We start from the raw sequence: 26,819 nt of genomic DNA on the forward strand, positions 1-26,819 counted from the left end.
CTTCTCTTCTCAATCTGTGACCCTACATCGATCAACTTTCGAACAACCATCAATAATCATCGTGCCCAGTCGTCGTCATGCCTGTAACCAATCCCTCAAGTCAGTCACTGACATGCTTTGGCTATAAGAAACCCCTCCTACCCATTCGTCTTCAAATCCACCACTGTGCCGACAGAAACAAAACAACGGAGAAGTTGAATCTGTTTCTGTTCTAAAAAAATGTGTAGCGTACTTTTTAATTGTAGGTTCAACTAGAGCCGACAACTTCATGAGTTTTTGGACCATCAAATAAATGTGTAGCGTACTTTTTATATGTATTCTGATGGTATTTTCACTAGGTTTGATTAAGGGCTGGAATTCCATACTTTCTACTTTTGATGTACTTTTAAATTATTTCAAACTTGATTAGAAATGTACGAATATTACAAAATATATTATAGTGTGTATATATATTAAAGTGTCGACTATTTGATTTTATATGAGTGTGATGTATTAGAACATTATTGTTATTTGAATGGTTCGTGTAATAGCAAAACGACAAGAAGAACAAGAAAAAACGGTAGTAATTGAGGAATTTGCAACATTAAAAAAATGTCATAATATATGAACTCGTGACATTCCTTAATTGTTGTCAATATTAAAATAATGACAATTTAAAAAAAATTGTCACGTTTGATCTATCTTTGATAGGAAAAAAATGTCGCTAGTGAGAAAATGACATTTGATTTTATAAAAAACTGTCATGATTGGCATATCTTTGACAGAAAAAATTGTCATAAAATACGAATTCGTGACATTTTTTAACTGTCGTCAATTTCGAAAATGTGACATTTATTTTTATAAGAACTGTCACGATTGACATATTCTTGACATTTAAAAAATGTCATAATAAATGAATTTGCGATATTTTTTTAACCGTTGTTAATATGCCAATGATGACAGTTATTTGTTGTCATAAAATAAAATATGACAGTTATTTGTTGTCATAAAATAATAATTAATGACATTTATTTTATGTCATGAAAAAACTTATTGCGACAGTTTTTGAAAAACTGTCATGGAAGGACTTTCCACAACAGGCGATACTATGACTATAAATAACTATCACGGATTTTGCTCGCAACAGAAAATAACTGTCGTCGTAGACCATTTTTGTTGTAATGAGTTATGATAGAGTTCTCTACGTTATTAACACGTTGAAATTAATTACACACTCATGATTGCATATCACAAATTAATCATACTTGAAAGACTTTGATAAACTCATAACTGTATATCACAAATTAATTACACATAAAAGATTTTTTATAAGAACGCAATATATTGAAATAATTACAATAATTACACTTTAAAACCAATATTGATAGAAATTATAATTTAATTAATGTTATTAAGTCAAATGAACATGAACATGATTTAAAAGTATTTCTAACACAATTAATCTAATTATTTTTTAATTTTAATTCATTTACATAATTATATATCTATACAATACTATATTTTTATAATAAGTTAATTAGAATTTGATAAGAAATATTGGAAAACAAACAAATAAGCTAGTTCTCACTCAAACAACAAAAGAATAAGAAAAATTTAATTCAAAATAATAATTTGGTTATTTTTGTGATTTAACCAATTAATGTTATTTTGATATTAAAACGTTATTTTAAAATAAAATCAATAGTTGAAATTCTCCTAGATTCAAAATAATAATTGAGTTATTTTGAAATCAATAGAATTGGGTTATTTTGAAATTTATTTTAAAATAAAATCAATGGTGAGATTCTCTCAACTTCAAAATAATAATTTGGATATCTTGATATTCAAGTCATAAATGTAATTTTTAAGATAGGAAACAAGTTGATATTTTTAAATTTTGAAATTCAATTAAGGTTATTTTGATACAAAATGCATGGTTGAGATTCTCAAATTCTGAAAAATAATAATTTTATTATTTTGAAATTCAATTGGGTTATTTTAAAACTCAAATTCAATTCAGATATTTTGAAATTAGTAAGAATGAATAAAGTTAAGTTATTAAAATGTTGAATCAATTAGTTGAGTCTCGAGATATTAACAAAAAAGTAATGATATGGATTGTTGTATCTTTTCCAGGTAAAAATTAATTAAAAGTCGATAAATACATAAAATTAATTAATTACAGTGTAGAAACAAAATAACTATCGTTGAAGAAAGAGGATATTTTGGTATTTTGTAAAATATCATACACGTGCAAAAAGAAAAAAATGTTATTTGTTAAAATTTAAAAGAAAAAATAGTTTTACCATTTTTGAAAATGACATATTTTATTATTCGGAACAAAATATATCCTATCACGCACAAAAAATAACATTAAAGAGTAACACAAGAGTCCACTAAGTAAAAGAATAAATCATATTATTAGGACTCGGTATGTACTACAATTTTTTTCCAAGCTATCAATGGTTAGTTAGCTAGCATTGAATTGTGGGGACATTTTAGCCTTTTAGTCAATGAACTTAAGAGTGTTGGTTCGAGCCATTAATTTCTTTGCAGTAGATATTAATGACTTATATGTAAAAATCATACCTAGTTTTGGAATCAAATTTCGTTTTCAAATATAAAAAATGAAATAAACATTTATAAAATGTATCAATGTTATTTTATATTTTATTAATAATAAATATTGTTAGACAATGATAGACACTATCCGTACATATTAATATCAGTCTTTATTAATATCTATTATTAATAAATTCTAAAATTTTAGTATATTTGTAAATATTTTCTAAACTTTTGACAACAAATTCACATTTTCACTAAAAGTTAGAAATAATATGGAATTAGGAAACAAAATCTTTTTAATTTAAAAAAAAAAACTTTTTTTTTCTAGATTTTGTACATAAATTTTATAAATGACTGAAAATAGAAACATAAAAAATAAAAGAATGATTAATTCCAAAATATAATGTAAACGAAAAAGAACATTTATTAAACATCTTAAATGGTTATTGACTGAAACAGGCAAGGATTCAGGACCATATTCTCCAATAGCAATGATAAATGATTGGACCCAACCATTTAAGCATATGGGTAAAAGTAAATTGAACCTTATATCATCTAAACAAAGACATATAGTAGTGAAAAATGATAAAAATAAGATGCATGCACAATATGTTAGTAAGGAAATTAAATTAAAAGTCCCTGATTTAAATCTCTCATCATTTATCTTGATTTACACTTTTAACTTGATCTTTGTTGCAGTACTTTAAGGCCAACATATCTGCAAAACAAGTTAGAACTTGTAAGTTTAATTATGGAAATAAAAGATAATGTAAAAGAGAAAGAAAAAACTAAGTTCACCTAATAGTGCAAAGGTCCAAGCCCTTCATTTATTTCAAATAATAACAAGAAGTAGCATTTTCTTTTACTACAAAAATGCTTCTTATAAACAGGTATCAAGGTTCAAAACATAAACTGTTTATATTATATATTAAACCAAAAACCAAACTAAACTTAATCAAACCACACACACATACAGACATATAGACATATATATATTTTGAGAGATCCAGCAGGTAAAAAGATTAATAAATAAATAAACTCACCGGCCTAACATCATAAGGGTGGCCATAGGATTAGTTCCCGGCGAGTCGGAGAAAGTGGAGCCATCAACAACACGCAAATTTTTAATTCCAATCACTTTATAATTATCATCCACAACTTTTCCAACCAAACATCCTCCATGATAATGCCAATAAGTAGCCACCGTATTTTTGCAATACTCTTCAACAGAGCTATCATTCCACAAATTTTCAGGCATTGGAAGTTCCATAAATTGAAATCCTTTATTACCCTCCAAATCTTGTGTCTTAATCCTTTCCATAGTTTGTGTCTTAAGCAAATCCTCCACTTTCCTCACTCCACTAACACATCTACTAATATCACCATGCTGTGAATAATAATTGAATCTAACAATAGGATTCTCCTTCGCATCAGTGGAAGAATTATTCAAATGAAGCCATCCTTTAGAACTAACATTAGAAAATTTACCTACAATAATAACTAAGCTTGAAGTGATGGAAGTGGATTGAGGAGGAAGAAGACCATAAGATGGTAAAGGGAAAAATGGTAAAGGGCTGGCCAATGATTGTAAATGGATGTTTTTTTCTAATGTTCCAACAACTTGCGCTGTTGAAGCAAGTAACTGGAATGGAAAAATAATAGAACGACTAAAACGGGGATTGTCGGTCATGTATTGACCCACATGTGGTTGGTGGTGAACGAGATGTAGTTTTAAAGATGAAAGATAAGATTTTGGGCCAATCCCACTTAAAAGGAGAAGTTGAGGACTTCCAATAGCTCCTGCACTTAAAAATATTTCTCCTTTTTTATGAATTAATGCCGTGTGTAACTTTCCTTTTGAATCTGAATATAAAACTCCAACTGCTGATAAACCTGTCAGTTGGAAGTAGAAAAACGTGAAAAAAATAAGAACAACTTCTGTGAAATTTTTGCTTATTATGTTATCTATTTTACGTTTCTAAGTACATTACTTGACATTTTTTTTCCCATAAAAGTGTCAACGTTTCAAAAATTGTAAGTTGTAGATTTTGTAGTAGTTAACATAAGTATTTATTATTTATTTAGGTAGAGATGATAAGTTTAATTTCGTTTTGCTTTTAAGTTTTAACCATTGGTATATCGTTGTCATGCATTTATTAACATGTCATTGATGTGATTATGTTTTGGAGACACACAGACTGGATCATCACCATTTTCTTAAAAAATATTTATTTTTTATTCTGCAAACTACTGTATCAGTCTATGAACCAGTGAGTTTTGATCTTTTAATTCTTAAAAAAAAAAAAAAAAAAAAACCAGTCTATTTTTCCTTGAGTTTTAAAAATATATGTTTTTAAATTTGAAATTAAAAAAAAATGTTCAAAAGGTGCATGGAACTATTTTCTATTTTAGTTTTATATAATAACAGGATAAGGTGTGTTTTAAAAACTTAAGAATCCAACCCACATTATTCTTCAAAATTATATTTGAGTACTGAAAAGATTAATTTTTTTAAAAATTATATTTTACTTTCATGATGATCAGTGAGTGAGTTGGGTGATGAAAGTGCACCTTAAAATGGACCAAAATATCATTATTTTTTTCTCTAATATCAATATATATATATAAAACCCTTATCTTTTTAAAAGTTAGAAACCATCTTCAAAAAATTCATTAACCAAAAAAAAAAAAAAGACCAAATTTAACTTGTTAGCCACTAACCTTTGAAGATGATTCTTTGAACTGTGGCTTGAATGACAACCTTAAGATTTTTAGGATTAGCCTTATTGAGAAGCTCTACAGCTCCATGTCTATTTCCTTTGTTATCAAAGATTGAACCTCCAATTTTAGTACCCACAAGATGCCTTAAATCAAACCCATTATCAGGGACAACACCACCTTCCAACAAAGTATTTCTAAAAGCAGCTTGCCATGCAGTTAAATTTGGCCTAGACACCAAAGTTTCTTCAACCCATTCGTAAGCCTTCTCAACCAATTCCATGTCCCAATCCACACCTGCAGTTTCAAAAAACTCTTGATGTCCCCTCGAGTAGAACCCGGCGTTGACCATGCTTCCGCCGCCAAGAACTCGCCCTCGTATGTTCTCCACACCATCCTCAGAGACAAAGCGTTGGATGGGATTTTGGCCATCATCGTCTAGAATAAAAGTGTAGGATAGAGTTTCTTCATTCAACACAAAAGGATATGTGTTGGGGTCACTACCTCTTTCAAGAAGGAGGACTGAGAATTTTGATGATAATGTTGTAGCTAATGGACAGCCTGTTGTTCCTCCTCCTATTACTATGTAGTCATATTTTTCTTGTATTGGTTGATCATTGGCATTGTGTACAAATTTCATGTAGCTAATATCTAGAAAAGGAAAGGTAACAAAATACACAACAGTTAGAATCAATAAACTAAACACGATACAAGTTTAGAAAAAGAAAGATATAGAGAGATCAGGGTTTTGCCTTGATTAGGGATAGCATGTGAAGAGAGAAATTCAATAGAGATTAGGATGAGAGGGAGAAAGGTTGCTATTGAATACTCCATGCTTATTCAAAGATGTAGATGAATATGTGGGGGTACTTCTTTGTTCCTTTCTAATTTGCAAACTGTTGGTTTATATAGATATATATTTAGGATTACAAAGCTGGACACTTAATTTAATTGCAAGCTGTGGTTTGGTTAATTTTTGTTTTTATACAGCAGTGTGTCCAATTTACTGATTTACTGATTTTGAAAGAGAGTACATCTAACCTAAAACATTTAGGTATCAATAAAAACTGTTGGACCATATCTTAGACACTCTTAGAACATTATATCATAGACAGGTCGTGATAACTATTGGATTGGTCCTATTTTTCTAGTAGTGATTTTAATTATTTATACAAAAATTCAACTGATCCATCATATCTTTTTTTTTTAAAAAAAAATATTTACCACAAACAACCTATGATTATAGTTAGTCAAATCTATTCATTTTTTTTTATATATATATTTAAATTAATATTTTAAACCGATTCTTAAGAAAAAAATTAATTAATTAGCAAAATCAAATTAAGAGAGCTTTTGCCATTTTGTCTAACAACATCTTTAAAATGAAAATTTGTTTTTCTTTACACGGTTGATCTTTGAGTTGACTTTTTTAATTATTTTTTTTTCTTGTATCAACTACTAAATAACTTTTGATGTGTATTTTAATTTAAATCATTTTATCCAAAGAATTCAACTAAAAATCTTTTCTCTTGAAACAATCTTGATCAACGCTAAGCTAAAAATCACATTTACCAATGACCTTGATGGAAAATTGTCATCAACTGACTCTGTGTATTTGATCAAAATAAAGCAGCAAAAGGCTAGTAGAAAAATAGGGATAAAAATATGAATTAATTAAACAATAGCAATAATGTAGCAATTACATTCAAAGTAGTATTATAGTATGTATTAAATTTGGAGATTGAATGTAGTGAGTCAAAATAGAACAACTTATATCAAAGCTCATGATCAAAATGGTATTTTAATTAAACCAAATTTTAGATACATATAACTTTTTCAAAATTTCTAACAAAACTTCTTGTGAAGCCCACACCTTTCTTTTCTCCCATGCTGCCTTTCTCATGAAGTTTTTGTCTTTATTCACCATTGTACACCATTATGTTATTCAATTTCACTTTTTTTTAATCAATTTCTCTCTCCTAATTTATTATCTCCACCCAACTAAGAGGTTAGATTATCTTATCACCTTTTTTCTCCCATATTTATGATGTTTATTTTATTGTTTTTTTTTCCTACCTGCACTTCAAATATCCATAAAATTTAAGGCATTACATTAACAATGTTCTAAAACTTTTAGCATCCGCAAATAAAAGCTTAATTCAATTAATATGTGGGTGTACTAATAACTATGGAATCTATGGAATATAATTAAGCATCCAAACCTTTCATTAATCATCTCTCTAATCTTCAAAGAAATCAAATTAACTCTACTCATATCACCAAATCCTCGAACCACAATTCCAATCCCTCTTTTTTCGTGTTTTGATCTTTCTCTTCCTCGGTTTCTCCTTCAATTCTCAATCTATCGATGACCAAGATAATGCTGGGATTAAACTAAGTGAAGGCCTGGACGAACTGATGTTAAAGCTGGATTATCCAATGTGTTGTGGTGGTCAGGGAGAATCAATTTTTCCTTTCTTTTTTCTTCCAGCTAGTACGATGTTTAAGTTTTCCGAAAACAGAAAAACATCTCTCGTGGAAATTTGCCGCTCCACAAAACATGTGGCACATAGTTGCAAGACATCAACAGATGGTCTCCTTACCGAAATTCCCTTTGGAAGCTATTCACGAGAAAATTTGCTGTCAATTCTATAATTTTTTTTAAAAAAAGAAAACTCTAACTTAGAAAGTTCCTTTAGGACATAGTTTAGGTAAATTGCAAATATATCACTCCGATGAGTAGATGTAACACAATATAATATAAAATGATTTCTAGTTATAGTAAAATTTTAAATCCAGCTCATTGAATCTATTGCTAGTGGTAAGTGTGAAGACTATATCTCTAGTAGAAGTGATGGAGTCTAAGATTCGTAGATGTCTAATAAGAAATAAATGGCCGGTTAATATTTGTTGGACTTTGTATGCAGAAATTTAAAGGTAGGCCAAGTTAACATCCTTTGTAAATGATATGAAAACTATGGTCCCCCGGTGCAAGGTCTCATGAAAGAAGTGAGGGTTGGTATGTGAATTGAAAGGACTCTATCACAAGTGACTATCAATGTCTATTATTGATAGAGTCTGAAAATTTTGTTATATGTTGTAAATATTTGTTCAAGTTTGTTATTTTTGATAAATTCTCTTCAAATTATTATCGATATTATTATTATTATTATTGAAAAAACTTAATTTTTTTTAATTTGATAAAAAAATGTAATTTTTAATTTTAATTATTATATGTGTATGTTTTAAAAAACTTAATTGTTTAATTTTGACAAAAGGTAATTTTTAATTTTTAATTATCATATTTATATATAATATTTAAAACAACATGATTTTAACCCTTTTAGAGTGGTTAGTAGAGTAAGATCAAAAAGTAAATATCAAATTTGATCATAGCCTATAATAAATTAAGAAATTCATATCCTAATTTTGGTAGGATCAAAATAAATCCTATATATTCAAATTACCTATGATGGTTTCATATGAGTTATCTAATAATTTATTACTTTTCTCTAATATTCAATTTTCTTATTGGACTTAGACATTACTAATGTAACTTGAGGGTGGTACGTTTTCTTTGACCAAAATTTGATATCTTGTGCATGTTACTTGTATGTGTGTGCAACATCTATAGAATAGTAAAGGGGTGAGCATAGATAATGGGGGAGAGATCTACACGATCATGTACCAAATCTAAATGATCTTTGTAAACAATCACTTATATTTGTAGTGAAAGAAGAAGAACATGATACTGGTAATGGAAAAAGAATAAGGAGATGACGTCGAATATGAGATATGACAAAAAATGAAAAAATTATGGAAGAGTCACGAAAAAATTGCGAATAAGAACATGTAGGAATATGGAGAAAGAGAAGGAGAACTAATAATTTAAAGGAGATGAACATGCATTCAACGCGAAATTCAAAACTAATAAGGGCAAATTTAAAATTTATAAAAATAATGAGTGACTTCGTGATTTTTTTTTTGTTAAATGGGCCGTAAATATTTTTTTGTTTTATTTTATATATGTAATTAACCTTTTTTTTATTGAATTTAGTTTTTGTTTTTATGTGCTTTTTTCTATTAATTCAAACTTTATTCTAGTGTTTTTTTTATTATAATTAACTATGTATATTGTTTGTAATTTTTCATATAGAAAAGGACAACAAATATGTGTGATTTATGCTGTTTACAAAATGATTAACTTCCATTTGAAAACTTTGGTGCATTTATATGTGATTCTGCCTTCTTTTGTTAGTCAAGTCATCGATTGAGCCATTTTGGTATTTTGGTGAGTATTTGATCGGGTTTTGGTACTCTCATTAAATATCTAATTTTTATCTTATATAGTTTAAATTATGGATTTAAATTGGATTACTTTCTTTTAGTTTGATTGGTTTTTTTTTGGATTAGTCATGTGTGTAAATTTATCCCTAAAGGTTGATTTGGTTTCAACCAAAATTGTTGGACTGAGCTAACTGGAAATTGACCGTAAAAAAAAGGAAAATTGTTGGACTGAGTTTTAGCTAATCTCAATGTAAGAGATTCTACTACTAGACATTCAAAAATAAAATTAAGAGATATTTTTCATTATGCATTAATGTAGCGCTAAGATGCATAATGTGATTGATATGGATGACTGATATGTTATGATGAATGATATATTAATCACACGATAACGACGTTATGATTGATATTCATGTCATTGTTATGATTTTTATGATATGTTACATGCTATGAATGAGTGTTCGGTTAACTTTATCCAATCACAAGCAATTACTAAAATTTTTCGATCTTCACTTTAATATAAAATGAATGAATTACAACGGTAAATATTCATAAATTAAAAAGTTAACAAAACCATAAATTTTAAAATTAAAAAAATATTGGAAAAAGTTTCATCAATTTAAAAATACAAAGAACACATTTTTAGTAAGTTTCAGTAACAATAAAATTGATTTTCATAAAAAAAAAGTTTAATTTAGATTAGTATTAAATTAAAAATTAAGAATTTAGTTTGAAGGAAAAATAAAATTCAAATGGAATAAAGATAAAGTTATATGGAAAATGAAAACAAAATAAAATTTACTTTTTAAGAACAAAAATAAAATTAAAAAAATAATAAAAAAATTATATGAAAATTTTTCTATAAAAAATTACAATTTAGTTTTTAAGAATGAATAAACATAACAAAGAAAAAAGTTGAATTTAGTTTTAATTTGTATAGGTCACAAAATTGAAAAATGATGCATTTTTCTAGTTTTCCTTATTCTTTACATTTTTTTTAAAATTTAGTTGACAATTTTAATAAAAACTGTTAAGTATTTTTAAATTGTAGGCGTCAAGTAATCTTGTTTGTGTAGTAGTGCAATCGTATCATTTTCTAAAAAAGGTTAGCTTCTCAATCTATTTAGATTTGGTATTGCATTAATCGACTTAAAATTGAACCATACAATTGTTTTAGTGCTTGAAAATTAGACTCTCAACCCAACGTATGCATTGATCTTAATGCAAATTTGGTATGTGTTTATATTCATTGGATTTATGGTATTTTTTTTTAGAAAATGATACATTTGGGTCAGTGGATGCACTCAAACATCTCCACTAGGTGGACACCTTTTAAGCACCATCGTCATCCCGTACAAATATATTCAATAAGATTGTGAAAGACCAGATCGACCCGTTCCGCCATAAGTACCTCCATATTACGCTGAGTGGGGTTCGACAATAGGTTTGAGTTAATGATTAGACAACTTTCTTTTCTCGAAGTTGATTCACGTAGAAATTCAGGACCTATGGTCCTAGTTGAATCGGAGAGAACAAAATTCATACCAGTGTCATATAATTGCTTAGCTGAGTGGGATACCAAAGGACTAGGTACCATATGAGCAGGTCGGGCAAAATCCTTGTATAGCCTTTTTGATTTCTCGGGATACAAAGTTGATTGATACAAAGTTGATTGATACAAAAAGGATAGCGTTAAGCCCAACAAAGAAAAAGAAATCAAATAAAAGCACTTATGTTTATTGCAATGACAGATGGAAAGTAATTGGAGAAAAAATTGTTTTTTGATGAACAAAGCCTAGTGAGGTTGCAAATCTCTTCCCAAATGTTGATGGTGCTTGCCAAGCTATTATTAAAAATCCTCCTGTTTCTCTCCAACCATATTGACCAAATGACAGCCACCATCAGATTAAATGGATCATAATAATGAGTTCTAGTTTTTGTTCTTTGCTCTAATTATATGAGACAGAAATAATAAACATTTTAGAAAAGTGGCTCCAAATGGTAAACCCCTACAAATATTCATATATATAGAAGAAAAAAAAAAAAGAAACTGAAAGTCATTTCAATTGATTGAGATTTTATTTTTTTTTGTCATTTTCTTATATTTATATTTAGGTTGGTGATTTTGCTACAAATGAAATCAACTCATTTTATCTATAGATGTAGAAAAAAAATTATTGCAAATAATAAAACTATTCAAAATATAGTAAAATTTTAAATTAAATCATTGAGAGTAATGGATAGAAATTTAATAATAATAACAATTAATTAAAGTGAAGATACATATAACCCACAACCAAAATTGCTACACAAAATGGTCTGTCATAGTTTGCACTCTTTAACTTGATCTTTGTTGCAGTAGCTTGAGGCCAACATACCTGCAAAATAGTTTTTCAAATATTTTAGTTTACTGAAAAAATACAGTAATTAAAAAATAGAAACCCCTGTCAAGTACAAATACCTACTAAAACATTAACTGCAATATATATATTTAATGAACTCACCGGCCGAGCATCATGAGGGTGGCCATAGGATTAGTTCCCGGTGAGACAGAGAAAGTGGAGCCATCAACTACACGTAAATTGTCAATTCCGATCACTTTGTGGTTATCATCAACTACTTTTCCCACCAAACATCCTCCATGATAATGCCAATAAGTAGTCACTGTTTTTTGACAATATTCTTCAACAGCGGTATCATTCAACAAATTTTCTGGCAAAGAAAGCCCCAAAAACTGAAATCTTTTATTACCCTCTAAGTCTTGAGTCTTAATCTTTTCCATGGTTGGAGTTTTAAGCAAATCCCCTACTTTTCTTACTCCTCTAACACATCGAGCAAGATCATCAGGATGTGAATAATAATTGAATCTAACAATGGGACTCTCCTTCACATCAATGGAGGAATTCAAACGAAGTGAGCCTTCAGAATGAACATCAGAGAATTTACCAACAAATATGGCTAAGCTAGGGACAATTGAAGTGAATTGAGGAGGAAGAAGGCTAAACGATGGTGGAGCAAAAAATGGTAAAGGGCTAGCAAAAGATTGCAAGTGGATATTGTGGTCTAATGTTCCAACTACTTGTGCAGATGAAGAAACTAGTTGGAATGGAAGAACGATGGTCGGACTGAAACGGGGATTATCGGACATAAATTCCCCGACGTGTGGTTGATCGAGGACGACAGGTAGTCTTAAGGATGAAAGATAAGATTTTGGGCCAACCCCACTTAGCAGGAGAAGTTGAGGACTTCCAATGGCTCCTGCACTTAGTATGATCTCTCCTTTTTTACGAATGAATGCTGTATGCAACTTTCCTTTTGAATCAGAATATGAAACCCCACTTGCTGATAAACCTATGAATTTAGAATAGTGAAAAAAGATAGTGTTATTGTTTCGCTTCACTATTATTTACATATTTGTGTTTCACGTAATAACCCTTTGATACAAATTTATGATAGTTCTGCGGTTTGTCTATTACACACCAATGGTGTAAAATTATTAGTCACACTGTGTAACTTCTCCAAATTAAATAACTTCTAATTTTATCATTACAACCTCTTCGAACAAAATTTGTTGTGATATGCTAATACAGCGTGAGTGGATATTATATATACAGCAGCAAGAAAACATATATATGTATATGAAAAGGATTGTTTTCAAGTATAACAAAATGAATCAAATATATGGTTTCAAATATATAACAAAATATTATCAGTGTCTACTACTTTTCAAAATATTATCACTATATTTGTAAATGTTTTCAAGAGTTTTATCATTTAAAACCATATGCATACAAAAGTTTAGAAATCAAAATAGTTTATTTTATAAAATTCATTAACCAACATAAAATCTAAACCAAGGATTTGTTAGGAACTAACCAGTGAAGATGATTCTTTGGACTGTGGCCTGAGTTGCAACTTTAAGGTTTTTAGGTTCACCTTTGTTGAGAAGTTCTACAGCTCCATGTCTGTTTCCTTTGTTATCAAAGATAGATCCTCCAGTTTTAGTCCCCACAAGGTGCCTCAAATCAAACCCCTTATCATGGCCAACGCCACCTTCCAATAATGCACTTCTAAAAGCAGCTTGCCATGGACTCAAACTCGGCTTAGATACCACAGTTTCTTCAACCCATTCATAAGCCTTCTCCACCAATTCCCTGTCCCAATCCACACCGGCAGTTTCAAAGAAGTCACGATGACCCCTCGAGTAAAACCCGGCATTGATCATGCTACCACCGCCGAGAACACGCCCTCTTAAGTTCTCTACACCATCCTCAGAGATGAAATGTTGGAAGGGATTTTGGCCATCATCTTCTGCAACAAAAGCATTCAATAGGCCTTGTTCATTTAACACTGAGGGATATTTGTTAGGGTCATTGCCTCTTTCAAGAAGGAGAACTGAAAATTTAGATGATAATGTTGCAGCTAATGGACATCCTGCTGTTCCTCCTCCTATTATTATGTAATCATATTCTTCACTTTCTTGTAACTCACTTGCCTCATATACAAACTTCATGTAACTAGTATCTGAAAAAAGAAAACGTTCCAAATTCTGTTAAATCTCCCTCACACTTGTAGACTCAAAAAAGAATCATTAAGTGAAAGTTGATATTAATTAAGTAGGTAGGAAAATTAATAAAAAGTACATCTCCTATTCTGATACATGCTAAATCACTAATCAACCGAAAATTTAAACTTTACATAGGAAATTTAGTAAGTAAATAAAGAAAGGGGGGAGTTTTACCTTGATTAGGGATGGTGTGGGAGGCGATGAGTCCTAATTGAAAGATGGAGATGAGAGTGAAGAGGAGAATCTGGTTAGCCATAGAGTTCTTCATGCTAGTATTTTTATTTCCTTTTTCTTTTCTTTATCCACTTTGCAACTATATGTGGTGGTGTTTTTATAGATACAAAGGTTGACTCTTATTTTACATTATTATCTAGGTTTTGGATAACAAGTTAGACTCTTGTTTTGAATTCAAGTATATAGTTGGTCAAATGCAAACATTAAACTCTAGTCTTTTCATGTGTGCTATAAATAAAGTAATAATTAAACTTTATTCTTTAGTTAAGCTTTACTTTTCTTAAAAACAATAAGGAGATGAAAATGAAAACTTGAACTTGTCATCGATTTATCAGCTAAGTTTCTACAAATTTAGAACCTATCATCTCCCATTTTCCTTCATTGATATTAAAATTAACTACGGAAAAATTATAAAGTAAAAATGGCAAGATAAAATCTCAAATAGTTTTTCAAAAACTTCAACAAATTAAATTAACAAAAATAAATGAAACTATAGTTACAAATAGAAAAAAATATATTGTAATTGACAAAAACTACTAAAAAAATATTTATAAAATATATAAAATTTATTTTGTAAATATTTTAGTTCATTTTCTTCTATTTAAAAACGTCTTATAAATAACAAATTTTAAACTATAAGTTAGTTTAAATATGGTATCGTAAGAATAATATTTAATCTTTTTAAATAAAAGTCAAATAACTTTATAAATATCAAAACTAATATAAAATAAATGCTAGAATGTCTTGAATCTATTACTTGACGTTTTGAATGATTGAGTATAAGAGTTTTTTTTGTCCTTGCCTGTCATCAGTATATATTATGTAACCATATATATAAACTCACTCACTCTATAGGCGATACCATTTTGAATTGTATAACACTCTCAAAAATAAAATTGTCTTACCTCTAACATGTAGATGTAGCTAAGACATAATGTTAATAAACCATGTAAATTTGTATGTCGATTATCTATTATTTTATGTTTTTGTATCTTTTATTGAAGCGTTTGTAAAAATAGCAAAAAATATTATGCTAGTAAAGTCCATGTCACTAAAATTTCTAAATGCAAAAGTAACAAATTTTAAAATAAATAGTCCTCTGATATATCTCATTACTTATCATATTTGTGCAAAAAGAGGTGTTGTAGGCTACTTTTTTTTAAAAAAAGATTGTCATCTAATGTAGTTTTTTATTATTATTATTTGTCTATTTTGTAACAATGAATATATGAAAAATATTAAAAAGAAAGGAAAAAATTTGAGAAAATCAATTTTAAGATAATAATAACTATATTAACTTTAAACCACAAAAAAATGAACGAATGATGGATCAATTCATGTTCCAAAAAGTTCTTCCTCCAACAAATTATCATCCATACTTTTTTTTTTCTCTTTCTAAGAAGCATCCAATTAATTCATTTTGTCTTGTTCTAAAATTATAAATTCACAAATATTCCATTCAATGAATGGCCGAACACACTTGACAAAAATTAGAAGATAATAATTCAATGCACGTCCGCCTTTAATTGTTGACTTTAATTTTAAGCTTTTGGATATTAACAGTCGTAATAAAAAGAACTTTCAAATTTGGCATTGAAAAAACAGTAGGTGGATAAAAAGGCCTACAAAGATGGTTGATATCAAGAGCCGTTTGAATCTGGACAATGTTTTAGTAGTTACCCGACGCTTCTTTCATGACGATTGGAACAAAATTCTAAGCAATCAATGGGAACAACTTAATGAAGGTTTTTCTTATAGACCCTTTCATTCTGACAAAGTCCTTGTGCACTTTCAAGAACCCTATTTAGCAAAGCTTCCCTGTAGAAATAAAGGCTGGTCAACCGTTGGAAATTTCTTTGTCAAATTTGAAATGTGGTCCCCTTCATCCCATGCAGGACGGAGGCTCTTATTCCAAGCTATGGAGGTTGGACAAAATTTAGGGGTATCCCTCTTCACTTGTGGAATATGGAAACTTTCTCTCAAATTGGAAATGCATGTGGGGGTTTGCTACAGGTGGCATCTGAAACGAAACTGGGTCTAAACCTGATTGGGAAATTGACAAAAATAGGCCAAAAATGGGGTATAAATAGAGTTTTAGGATTGATTGTAGAAAAGTTGAGATTTAGGATAAATTGGAGGTGAAATGACGAAAATACCCTCTTTTAATTTTAATTCACATTTGCTCTTCTCTTCTTTTGCAACCCCTCTCTCTCTCTCTTCAATGTCATTCACCTGAAGAAAAAAAACAGAATTGCGAACGCAGCCTTCTTCTCCTCTCCTCATAGATTACGTAAAGGGAAAAAAAAAGAAGAATCCTTCTCTTGCAGTCTCATAGATTACGTAAAGAAAAAAGAAGCATTTCTCCTCCTTCTCATAGATTATGTAAAGGAAAAAGAAAAAAGAAAAACTCATTTGCGATTCTTCTCCTCTCTCAAAAGTTTGTCAACTTTCCGCTTTACTCCGGTGTCGTTCATCATCTACTCCGGCGAACATCTCACGCATTGTGGTTTGTTTTAATTTTTAAATCCGAATCTGAATTGTGTTGTGTTATATGTATATATATTTTTGCATCTTAAATGTATAAATCAAATATTATTTTTTATTGTTTCAAGTTGATTTAGGGTTGATTTAAGGTTGCTTTATAGATGTTTCAAATGATGTTAGCAATTTATCATTATTATTATTTTATCTCGCAAACATCTGGTAGACATCTCGCAAACATCTCGCAGACATCTTGCAGGTTCTTAAATTGAAATGTTTAATCTGAAATGAATTGATTTAGGGTGACTTTTAGCTATTGTTTTTTGTATCTCGCAATATCCTAAACATTTTGTAGCTGTCAAGATCGTAAACATGTAGGGTGTGACTATGCACGTTTTATTTAGTATTTACCTACTGTTTTTTAATAAACTTTGTTTATGTGATATGTCAAATGCTAACTTCAAATCATTTTTTGCAGCAATTGAAAAGTATAAGGTGGTTTAAGGATGTCACATATTCCCATGTTAGTGCGTTACGGTGGTATGTGGGATGAGAGGCGAAGAAAATACGAAGGAGGCATGTTAAAAGGCATCGTTGTCAGTAAAGAAATAACACATAAAGATTTACAGGCAGAATTATATGACCTTGCAGAAGTTGACCCTTCAAAGTTCGACGTAATGATAAGATGCATATATGAGATAAAAGTGGAACACGAAGCTCCTACATTTGAGTTAAGCAATGACCGTGATTTGAAGTTTTATCTTCTTAGTGAAAATCCATTAAAGGTCCCTTTATACGTCTCATTTGAGCCTAAAAGTAATCAAAGCAAAAAAGTGTTAAGCAAAGATTACAATTCAGTATCTGGCAGCAACCAACTTCTTGAAGGTACTAAGTGCTCTAAAACTGTAAATAAGAAATAATGAGAAAAGTTCTAACCTCATCCGCCAACCACCGACGACACATGAACAAGTCTCTGAAAAACTCCTTCGATTTTTTCCCGTGAAAAGTTTCACGCACCTCATCTTTCGTACGCTTGTCTGTGATCCAAGCTCTGAGTCGATCTAAATGGGCGTCAGGTATTTTGTGCATAGGATCATAGACGGATGGTTGAGACTGAGAGGTGGTGGTGATTGATTTTGTAGTCCGTTTATCTAAAGCTGTGAAGGGGGTTGACAAGTATACACTTGCACGCTTGCTACGTGCGGGCCGAACATGTGGTCGTTCAGTGGATAATGGTTCTATTTCCATGACGTCTGAATCAAAATAAGTAAGACTTTTTACTCCAATTTCCTCGTTCAAATCGTCAACGACGTCTACTGGCTCCTCCGAATGAATATGAACCTTCTTATCCAACTCATCCATTGTGTCATCCTCCGTGCGGTTTGCTTCGACACCCTATGGAAGGTCAAAATGCATTACTAAGGATAAAGCATTAGTAAGGATGATTTTCACCCCACTACAGAACTTTGATTCCTAACCTGCTTTTGACGTTCAACATGTTTCACCCCATCACTTGTGTCATCCTCCTTGGGCATCCTCAACCAAGAAGGTGTACCGGGTGTGTCAACATCTTCGGTCTGGGCATCATGACCTTCAACTCCCGTGCAGTCTCCTTCTTCACCCTTTGGAAATGTCAAAATGTATTGGTAACGTTAAACAAACTTTGAAAATGTTAAACAAACTTTGATTCCTAACCTTTTTTTGAACTTCAAGGTGTTCCAAGGCTCGTTTTAAGGCAGAAAGTGTACGTCCAAAAACCAACCCTCCCCAATCGTAATTGTTAAATGTGGTCCAATCATCTGCAATCCTAAATAAAGTTCGGTCCACTTTCGTCCGCCTATCTTTTCCTAACAATGACATCTCTATAAAGTAAACTAGAGCTAATTTAACTATGTCATCGTCATCGTCATCCCCCTCGTATTCCACAAATGTGTCCTCTAAGTCACTTATATAAATACACTTTTTTTGTTCGAAGAACTTCTCCAACAACCTACTATTCCCAACCAAATCAATAGGCTCTGGTTGAGAACTCCATAGACCCGTCATCATATTAAATTCTCTCCTTCCAAAACTGCACACGACTTCTCCTATCTTGAAACTTATGTGATCAACCCTTTCATCTTCCACCTCTCTTAACAATAAGTAGTGGATGAGCGGCCCATTAAAGATTATATTCAGATCCAAAAAGTGGCCGAACTTTGTATTTCTAAATAAGGTTAATTGATCCGGTTTCAATTTAGCCTTTATTGTACGTGTACTGTTTTCTAAATGTGCTAAACTACTTACTATAGACTGAAAATGATGAGCAGGGTCAATCTTGTACATGGGACCGTTAGTTGATGTCGAAGCCATACTGAGACCTGCATAAAAAAAAAAAACTAATTAAATATAATTGCATAAGAGACTTACTTAACATGGATGCACTAGCATCTTGGGACTTCTACTCAAAATTTTGGAAGGTGAGAGATAGGTGCTGATAGGTGAGAGATGATGAAAAACTTCAAGGCAAAGTTGCTAAGTCTAATACAATTGCTAACCCTATAGCCTTAACACCTAGTAGACTAGCTAAACATGCATTCTAAACGGTTTAGGAAGTTTACACTCTTATATTGGGACTTCTACTCAAAATTTTGGAAGGTGAGAGATAGGTGCTGATAGGTGAGAGATGATGGAAAACTTCAAGGCAAAGTTGCTAAGTCTAATACAATTGCTAACCCTATAGCCTTAACACCTAGTAGACTAGCTAAACATGCATTCTAAACCGTTTAGGAAGTTTACACTCTTATATTGGGACTTCTACTCAAAATTTTGGAAGGTGAGAGATAGGTGCTGATAGGTGAGAGATGATGGAAAACTTCAAGGCAAAGTTGCTAAGTCTAATACAATTGCTAACCCTATAGCCTTAACACCTAGAAGACTAGCTAAACATGCATTCTAAACGGTTTAGGAAGTTAACACTCTTATATTGGGACTTCTACTCAAAATTTTGGAAGGTGAGAGATAGGTGCTGATAGGTGAGAGATGATGGAAAACTTCAAGGCAAAGTTGCTAAGTCTAATACAATTGCTAACCCTATAGCCTTAACACCTAGTAGACTAGCTAAACATGCATTCTAAACGGTTTAGGAAGTTTACACTCTTATATTGGGACTTCTACTCAAAATTTTGGAAGGTGAGAGATAGGTGCTGATAGGTGAGAGATGATGGAAAACTTCAAGGCAAAGTTGCTAAGTCTAATACAATTGCTAACCCTATAGCCTTAACACCTAGTAGACTAGCTAAACATGCATTCTAAACCGTTTAGGAAGTTTACACTCTTATATTGGGACTTCTACTCAAAATTTTGGAAGGTGAGAGATAGGTGCTGATAGGTGAGAGATGATGGAAAACTTCAAGGCAAAGTTGCTAAGTCTAATACAATTGCTAACCCTATAGCCTTAACACCTAGAAGACTAGCTAAACATGCATTCTAAACGGTTTAGGAAGTTAACACTCTTATATTGGGACTTCTACTCAAAATTTTGGAAGGTGAGAGATAGGTGCTGATAGGTGAGAGATGATGGAAAACTTCAAGGCAAAGTTGCTAAGTCTAATACAATTGCTAACCCTATAGCCTTAACACCTAGTAGACTAGCTAAACATGCATTCTAAACCGTTTAGGAAGTTTACACTCTTATATTGGGACTTCTACTCAAAATTTTGGAAGGTGAGAGATAGGTGCTGATAGGTGAGAGATGATGGAAAACTTCAAGGCAAAGTTGCTAAGTCTAATACAATTGCTAACCCTATAGCCTTAACACCTAGTAGACTAGCTAAACATGCATTCTAAACCGTTTAGGAAGTTTACACTCTTATATTGGGACTTCTACTCAAAATTTTGGAAGGTGAGAGATAGGTGCTGATAGGTGAGAGATGATGGAAAACTTCAAGGCAAAGTTGCTAAGTCTAATACAATTGCTAACCCTATAGCCTTAACACCTAGTAGACTAGCTAAACATGCATTCTAAACGGTTTAGGAAGTTTACACTCTTATATTGGGACTTCTACTCAAAATTTTGGAAGGTGAGAGATAGGTGCTGATAGGTGAGAGATGATGGAAAACTTCAAGGCAAAGTTGCTAAGTCTAATACAATTGCTAACCCTATAGCCTTAACACCTAGTAGACTAGCTAAACATGCATTCTAAACGGTTTAGGAAGTTAACACTCTTATATTGGGACTTCTACTCAAAATTTTGGAAGGTGAGAGATAGGTGCTGATAGGTGAGAGATGATGGAAAACTTCAAGGCAAAGGAAATGGTCTTTCAACAATGCAGCTTATGATAATGTCTTTAGAATACAATATTTAGAATGCATGTTTAGCACATATCTATTGTACTGGTAACTTTGCAGAGTTTATATGGGATACCAAATATATGTTCGAATTCAAGTTCTAAACTCCAAGGTATGGTTTTTCTATTATTACAGTACATTGCAAAGGAAATGGTTTTTCTTCCTAAAAACAGAATGGCTCCCACGGTTCTCTATGTCTGTGTGCATATGACATGCATTTCTTCTCCAAAATGTGCCAAAAACAAAAAACTCACATCTTAACAGACAACTTAAACAAACAAGATGGAATACTGTAATAATAAATAAGCTACAACAGACTAACTCTAAAAAAAAAACTGAGATTTTATTACTCACTTGACTTCAAAGATGATGGATACGGCACTGCCAATGTAGAGGAGTGGATAAGAAATGGAGAGGTCCGGTGAAAACAAACCTGAAATCGAAATGGATGGAAGTGGAGAAGCGTCCGCCGGAGATGAAGTCGAAATGGAGACCCGTGCAGAAGAAATGGAGACGTTCGGTGAACAAGTTGAAATCGGAAAATATAGCGGAGAGTCGTGAAGAAGAAATGGATGGAAGTGGAGAAGAAATGGACGGAAGAGAAAAACGTTCACCGGAGGCGGGAGAGAGTTGAAGAGGGTAACTGCAGACGCGGGAGAGTTCAAATGCGAGTTTACGTTTTTCTTTTGAACGGCCTTCTGTCTTCGGGTTGAAGAAAAGGAAAAAGAAGAAAAGAGGAAGGAAAATAAAAGAGGGTATTTTCGTCATTTCACCTCCAATTTATCCTAAATCTCAACTTTTCTACAATCAATCCTAAAACTCTATTTCTACCCCATTTTTGGCCTATTTTTGTCAATTCCCCAACCTGATTGAAGCTAAAGTAAAAGTTAAATATAATTACCCAGGCTTCGTTCCGGCATACATTCGTATTACAGATGACTTGGGTAACAGCTTTCCTATTCAAATTGTATCTCACACTCAAGGCAAATGGTTGGTAGAAAGAAACGTGAGGAAGCATGGGATCTTTAAATCTCAAGCTACCACTAGTTTTGGTGAATTCAATCCAAATGCAAAACAATTTACGTTCATCGGTAGCGAAGGTCTGCCACCGAAACATCCAACTTCGAGCAAGAATAAGGTTTTAAATGATGAAATAAAAAATGGTTTAAATGCAAGTAATTATGAATATTTATTTCCAGCTTCTCAAGAAATCTCTAAATCATGCCCCATTCAATGTGAAAGATTAAGATCTTGTCAAGATTAATTCACCAATGACACAGCTATTAATGACATGTTGAATAAAGGCAAGAGTCCCTTATTGCATCAATTTGAAATTTCACTATAAGAATTCGGGGTTTTATCGACGCAGAAATGTGTTGCAAAAAAGCAATTATGCGTGAGCACAACCTTCACTGATGCAGAGAAGCATGTCGACGCAGGCGTCGTAAATGACGCGTTGTAAGAGGTAATGACGAGTACACAAGAACAAGACGACGTCGACTCATAGAACTTTGGCCAATATGCATGATTTGCCAACAAGGTCAACACGTCGGCAATATAAGGGTGTATGCTGACGTCATTGTATATGCGTCGGCAATACTATTGAAGGCGAATTAGGGGGTAAACCAATTTCTAGACACTTCTGGTCTGAAACTAGGAAACTCCAGAAGAAAATCAACAATTGGAAATACGCTTCTCTTTCCAGAGGAGGCAAAGTTACTCTCATTAAAGCTACTTTAGCTAGCATCCCAAATTACCACCTTTCGGTTTTCAAGCCTCCCAAAACTGTCTGCAAAGATATTGAGAAAATTTGGAGGAACTTTCTTTGGAGAAACAATTATGAAAAGAAAAATATCAACCTCATTAAATGGTCATCGGTTCTATCTCCTATCAGCAAAGGTGGCCTGGGCATCAACAGTGTTGAGAGTACAAATTTTGCTCTTCTGAGCAAATGGATTTGGCGATTCTTTGAAGAGAAAAATCCCCTATGGAAACGTATTATCATCGCAAAATACGAGCAAACTTACTTGGGTGAGCTTCCAACTAAGAGCAAATACAGTAGCTCAAAAGCTCCTTGGATGTATATCATTAAAGGTGCTGACTGGGTCCTCCCTCAGATTAAATGGAGCATTAGAAGGGGTGACACATTATCATTTTGGCACAGTAAATGGCACGACCTTAGTCCGTTCTCACATACAAGCTCGAGACTATTTGCTCTTACTTCCAGAAAAGAAAATTCCATTGCAAACATGTGGAATGCAGACATAGCCGATTGGGACCTTTTCCCCCGAAGGCCTTTAAGAAGTGTCGAGGAAGCCCTCTGAGATGAATTGAAAGCTTCCCTTCCTCTCTTACCTGACACTGGATTCGACATACTTCTCTGGAATTTAAACAACAATGGCATTTTCTCTGTGGCTCCCACGAAAATTGCAAGAACACAAAACAACCAAGTTGAGTATAATGACGACGATAGGATTATTTACAATAATTTATGGAAATCAACCATCTCCAAAAGATGCAAATTCTTTTTATGGACTCTCCTTCGTGAGTGTATCAATACCATGGATATGCTACAAAGAAGACTCCCTACCTGGAATATTAATCCCTCTTGGTGTATTCTTTGCAAAGCTGCTGAGGAAGACAGACACCATTTATTCTCCCTCTGCCCATTCTCAAAAAACCTGTGGAAAAAAGTTGAAGAGGTACTGGACAAACCTCTCCTCCATACAGATCCCACTATTTTATGCAAAGAACCTTTCAAAGCAAAAGGAAAATAAAAAAGACAAACCATTGAACAACATCTGAAGGCTGCTACCTTGTGGAATATCTGAAAAGAAAGAAACATAAGGACTTTTAAGGGAGAAGAAAAATCAGTTGTTTCAGTATGGGAAGACATTCAAGCTATAACTGGTCTATGGACAAGTCGTTCTTCACTATTCAAAAATTACCCGCCCAGTTCTATTGCTTTAAATTTACATGCTTTCGTTTTGGGATAATCGAGCTGCCCTCTAGCCTTTCTATTCCCCTGCTTCTTGTAATCACCGTTTTATTAATGAAGTGGGGCTGTAGTTGATGCATTGATATGTCCCCCATGTGGAGATATCCTTGCATCAGTTATCCCAAAGTATCCTTATAAAAAAAAATACTATTGAAGGCGAAAAAAGAAAAGGAAGAGTATGAGAAGACTATAAAAGAGATTAGGTGCAAGAATTTCCTTCGACTGTGTTTAAGGACCTCCAATCCAAGAGTAGGGACATGCACAAAATGTGAAAAGAGGAAAGTTGAAATTATTACGAGCTGCATCGAAAGAAATATAAGGATGATTCAAAGAGAAGCAACGCTCGCTCTGGTAGTTCTAGAAAATTGATTGGATAAAGAGGAACAGAAAATAACAAGATCGAGAACCGAACATGTAAGCCATAGAAAGAGAACTCCGTTGAGGCAATCTAGGGTAAAAAATAAGCCCATGACGTGTCTACAAATCTAGTCGTTACAAACTATTCCAAGTGTAAATGAGCCTGAACAAACAAGGAATAAATCTCACAGTAGATCTTGGCAATTTACCTTGCTTGGGAACCCAACCAAATCAAGATGAGATTTGTAACTCAGACACATCATGGAGGAAAATGAGGACTCATACTATGAGATTGTCAAGGAGACAACTCTCTATCAAAATGCAATTAATGATGAAAATAAAAGAGTAACTAGAAGCTTTTCTGCCAAGAAGATTGATGAAAATCTGAAAACTTGGAGGAAAACCAAAAAAGCCTAAAGAGAAAAGAACCAGAGAAGAAGACAATGTTGATTTAAAAAATAGTAGTTGGTATAATGGCTCAAAGAAAATAAATTGAAACTAACATCTATCTATGATGAGATGGATAATCCAAGCGCATCCAACCATGAAAATTAAAAGGTAGCTGAAGAAATATGAAGGGTGATGTACCGATAGGGAACTACAGTATGAAATGAAAATCTTGTCATGGATTACTGGAGGGTTAGGCTCTCCCTCCAAAAGAACCCTAATAAAGCTACTATTTCCTACTACTCTCTTGATATTGTCATTCTTACTCAGACCAAACTAAAATCCACAAATAATATATGTAATAAAATCCCTGTCACTACCAAACCAATAGTCTCAGCGATAAGCACAAAAAATTTCATTATCAATACAGGAAGGTTGAGACTTTAGACAATCCCTAAGCTCAAAACGTTCAATACTTTTCTAATGGGACAACTAACTCTAAAATGAGTAAGAGCACCATACAAGTATGAAATGCTTTGAAAATATATTTTAGGTATAATAAATATTAATTGCAAGAGAATAAAGGAAGGAATATATTGCTGAAAGTAACAAGATCCACGAAATCTACCCAATGATCCAAAATCAACATGATGCTCAATTTTGCCTTTAATAAACTTAACCAACCAAAGTAGTAGCAGTCTTTGACCTTTTTTCCTTTAATAAAATCAGTCAACCAATACATCAACTGGAATGAGAGCCCTTCGCAATGGAAGATTTTACAAAAATCGTAAAACTCAATTTAATTTGAAATTTAAAACTACCAAATACATTGGCAGAAACAATTTCTATAACCTAAAGGCTAAGCATGCTTATAAAATTAAAATTAAAGATAACAAAGAAGAAAACTTACATTCATTTGACACGCCTGATCTGTATCTACTAAAACTTCAAATTGTTGGGGCACCACAACTTGGAGACCTTCCTATTTTCTAAGCCAGAGATTCACCACTTGAAGACCTTCCTGTTCTTTAAGCCAGAGATTTGGTTTTGTGGGAACCAAAATTGAAAATGAATTTTTTTTGGAGAGAATTTTTCTTCCCTAAGAGAATTCACAAAAGGCATATACTAAGAATCTTCCAAAGAGAAGCTGATCTACATCGTTTTGCCTACCGATAACTCCAGAGAAGTGGAGAGAATAAAGAAACGTGGAAAAACCACCCACGTTCCTTATTAATTGAATAAATTAATATTAATATCAAAATAATTAAATTCATGCTTAATTAAATCATATTTAATTAATATTTCATTTAAATGAATATCTCTCATAAAACATATAGCTTTAATTTAATTAATTTAATCAAATCAAAATAAACCAAACTATTAATTAATTCTCCAACTAATTAATTTTTAAACTAAATATCTTATATTTAATTTAATTCAAATTTAAATCATGCATATTCAAATATAAATTTATCTAGTATCATATAGTTTTAATGTGTATCATATACATATTAAATTTTAACGTATGATTTTAATATGATTCTAATTTAGCATATTAAATTAATATTTAAATTCATTCAAATATTTTATCTCACGTAACTTAATTTTGAATCATACACAAAATTAAATTTATATAATAAAACTCAACTAAAATATAATCTTTATATTATGATGTATTACTATACATTATATTAATTTTCAATGTAAATTTACAACCAATATAAATAAATCTTATCACCCTTTACGAGCTAGGAAGGAAACCTAATGGACCTATAGATCAGAAGCTATAACGATATGAGATTAATTGGCTAAACTCATTAATCACATTAATCAATATTCGTTAACTGTGTGTATACTCCACTATACATATGAACTCTTCTCACTATAGATATATTTATGTGTCCACGGAGATAGAC

At 31.9% G+C, this 26,819-nt stretch overlaps 3 protein-coding genes across 4 annotated transcripts; all 3 read right to left on the minus strand.

Annotated features, from left to right (window-relative positions):
• Positions 1-2,945: 2,945 nt before the first annotated feature.
• LOC101212821 ((R)-mandelonitrile lyase 3) lies at positions 2,946-6,162 on the minus strand. Its single transcript, XM_011650621.2, has 4 exons — positions 6,015-6,162; positions 5,266-5,913; positions 3,588-4,437; positions 2,946-3,262 (listed from the first exon to the last, which is right to left on the minus strand). The coding sequence occupies exons 1-4, from the start codon at positions 6,094-6,096 to the stop codon at positions 3,223-3,225; spliced, it is 1,620 nt and encodes a 539-aa protein (XP_011648923.1). The 5' UTR covers positions 6,097-6,162; the 3' UTR covers positions 2,946-3,222.
• A 5,105-nt stretch (positions 6,163-11,267) lies between these two features.
• On the minus strand, positions 11,268-14,447 carry LOC116401986 ((R)-mandelonitrile lyase 1-like). Its single transcript, XM_031880618.1, has 4 exons — positions 14,291-14,447; positions 13,426-14,073; positions 12,054-12,900; positions 11,268-11,927 (listed from the first exon to the last, which is right to left on the minus strand). Exons 1-4 carry the CDS (start codon positions 14,382-14,384, stop codon positions 11,888-11,890), a joined length of 1,629 nt encoding a protein of 542 aa, XP_031736478.1. The 5' UTR covers positions 14,385-14,447; the 3' UTR covers positions 11,268-11,887.
• A 3,278-nt stretch (positions 14,448-17,725) lies between these two features.
• LOC116401983 lies at positions 17,726-21,961 on the minus strand. Of its 2 annotated transcripts, none has more exons than XM_031880609.1 (4): positions 21,595-21,961; positions 18,527-19,191; positions 18,310-18,453; positions 17,726-18,226 (listed from the first exon to the last, which is right to left on the minus strand). In XM_031880609.1, the coding sequence occupies exons 2-4, from the start codon at positions 19,181-19,183 to the stop codon at positions 17,729-17,731; spliced, it is 1,299 nt and encodes a 432-aa protein (XP_031736469.1). In that variant the 5' UTR covers positions 19,184-19,191; positions 21,595-21,961; the 3' UTR covers positions 17,726-17,728. The 2 variants fall into 2 exon arrangements, with proteins under 2 accessions (XP_031736469.1, XP_031736468.1); XM_031880608.1 differs by having other exon boundaries at positions 21,516-21,961.
• Between the last annotated feature and the right edge of the window lie 4,858 nt (positions 21,962-26,819).

This window comes from Cucumis sativus, chromosome 2 (genome assembly GCF_000004075.3).
Source record: "Cucumis sativus cultivar 9930 chromosome 2, Cucumber_9930_V3, whole genome shotgun sequence".
Classification (NCBI taxonomy): Eukaryota; Viridiplantae; Streptophyta; class Magnoliopsida; order Cucurbitales; family Cucurbitaceae; genus Cucumis; species Cucumis sativus.

Coding starts and splice junctions, on each gene's coding strand:
- LOC101212821 (XM_011650621.2), bottom strand. CDS start 6,096: ATGGAGTATTCAATAGCAACCTTTCTCCCTCTCATCCTAATCTCTATT. Junction 5,914..6,014: donor ACATGCTATCCCTAATCAAG/GCAAAACCCTGA, acceptor TTCCTTTTCTAG/ATATTAGCTACATGAAATTT. Junction 4,438..5,265: donor TCAAAGAATCATCTTCAAAG/GTTAGTGGCTAA, acceptor TCCAACTGACAG/GTTTATCAGCAGTTGGAGTT.
- LOC116401986 (XM_031880618.1), bottom strand. CDS start 14,384: ATGAAGAACTCTATGGCTAACCAGATTCTCCTCTTCACTCTCATCTCC. Junction 14,074..14,290: donor CCACACCATCCCTAATCAAG/GTAAAACTCCCC, acceptor TTCTTTTTTCAG/ATACTAGTTACATGAAGTTT. Junction 12,901..13,425: donor CCAAAGAATCATCTTCACTG/GTTAGTTCCTAA, acceptor CTAAATTCATAG/GTTTATCAGCAAGTGGGGTT.
- LOC116401983 (XM_031880609.1), bottom strand. CDS start 19,183: ATGGCTTCGACATCAACTAACGGTCCCATGTACAAGATTGACCCTGCT. Junction 18,454..18,526: donor ACCTTGAAGTTCAAAAAAAG/GTTAGGAATCAA, acceptor ACATTTCCAAAG/GGTGAAGAAGGAGACTGCAC. Junction 18,227..18,309: donor ATGTTGAACGTCAAAAGCAG/GTTAGGAATCAA, acceptor GACCTTCCATAG/GGTGTCGAAGCAAACCGCAC.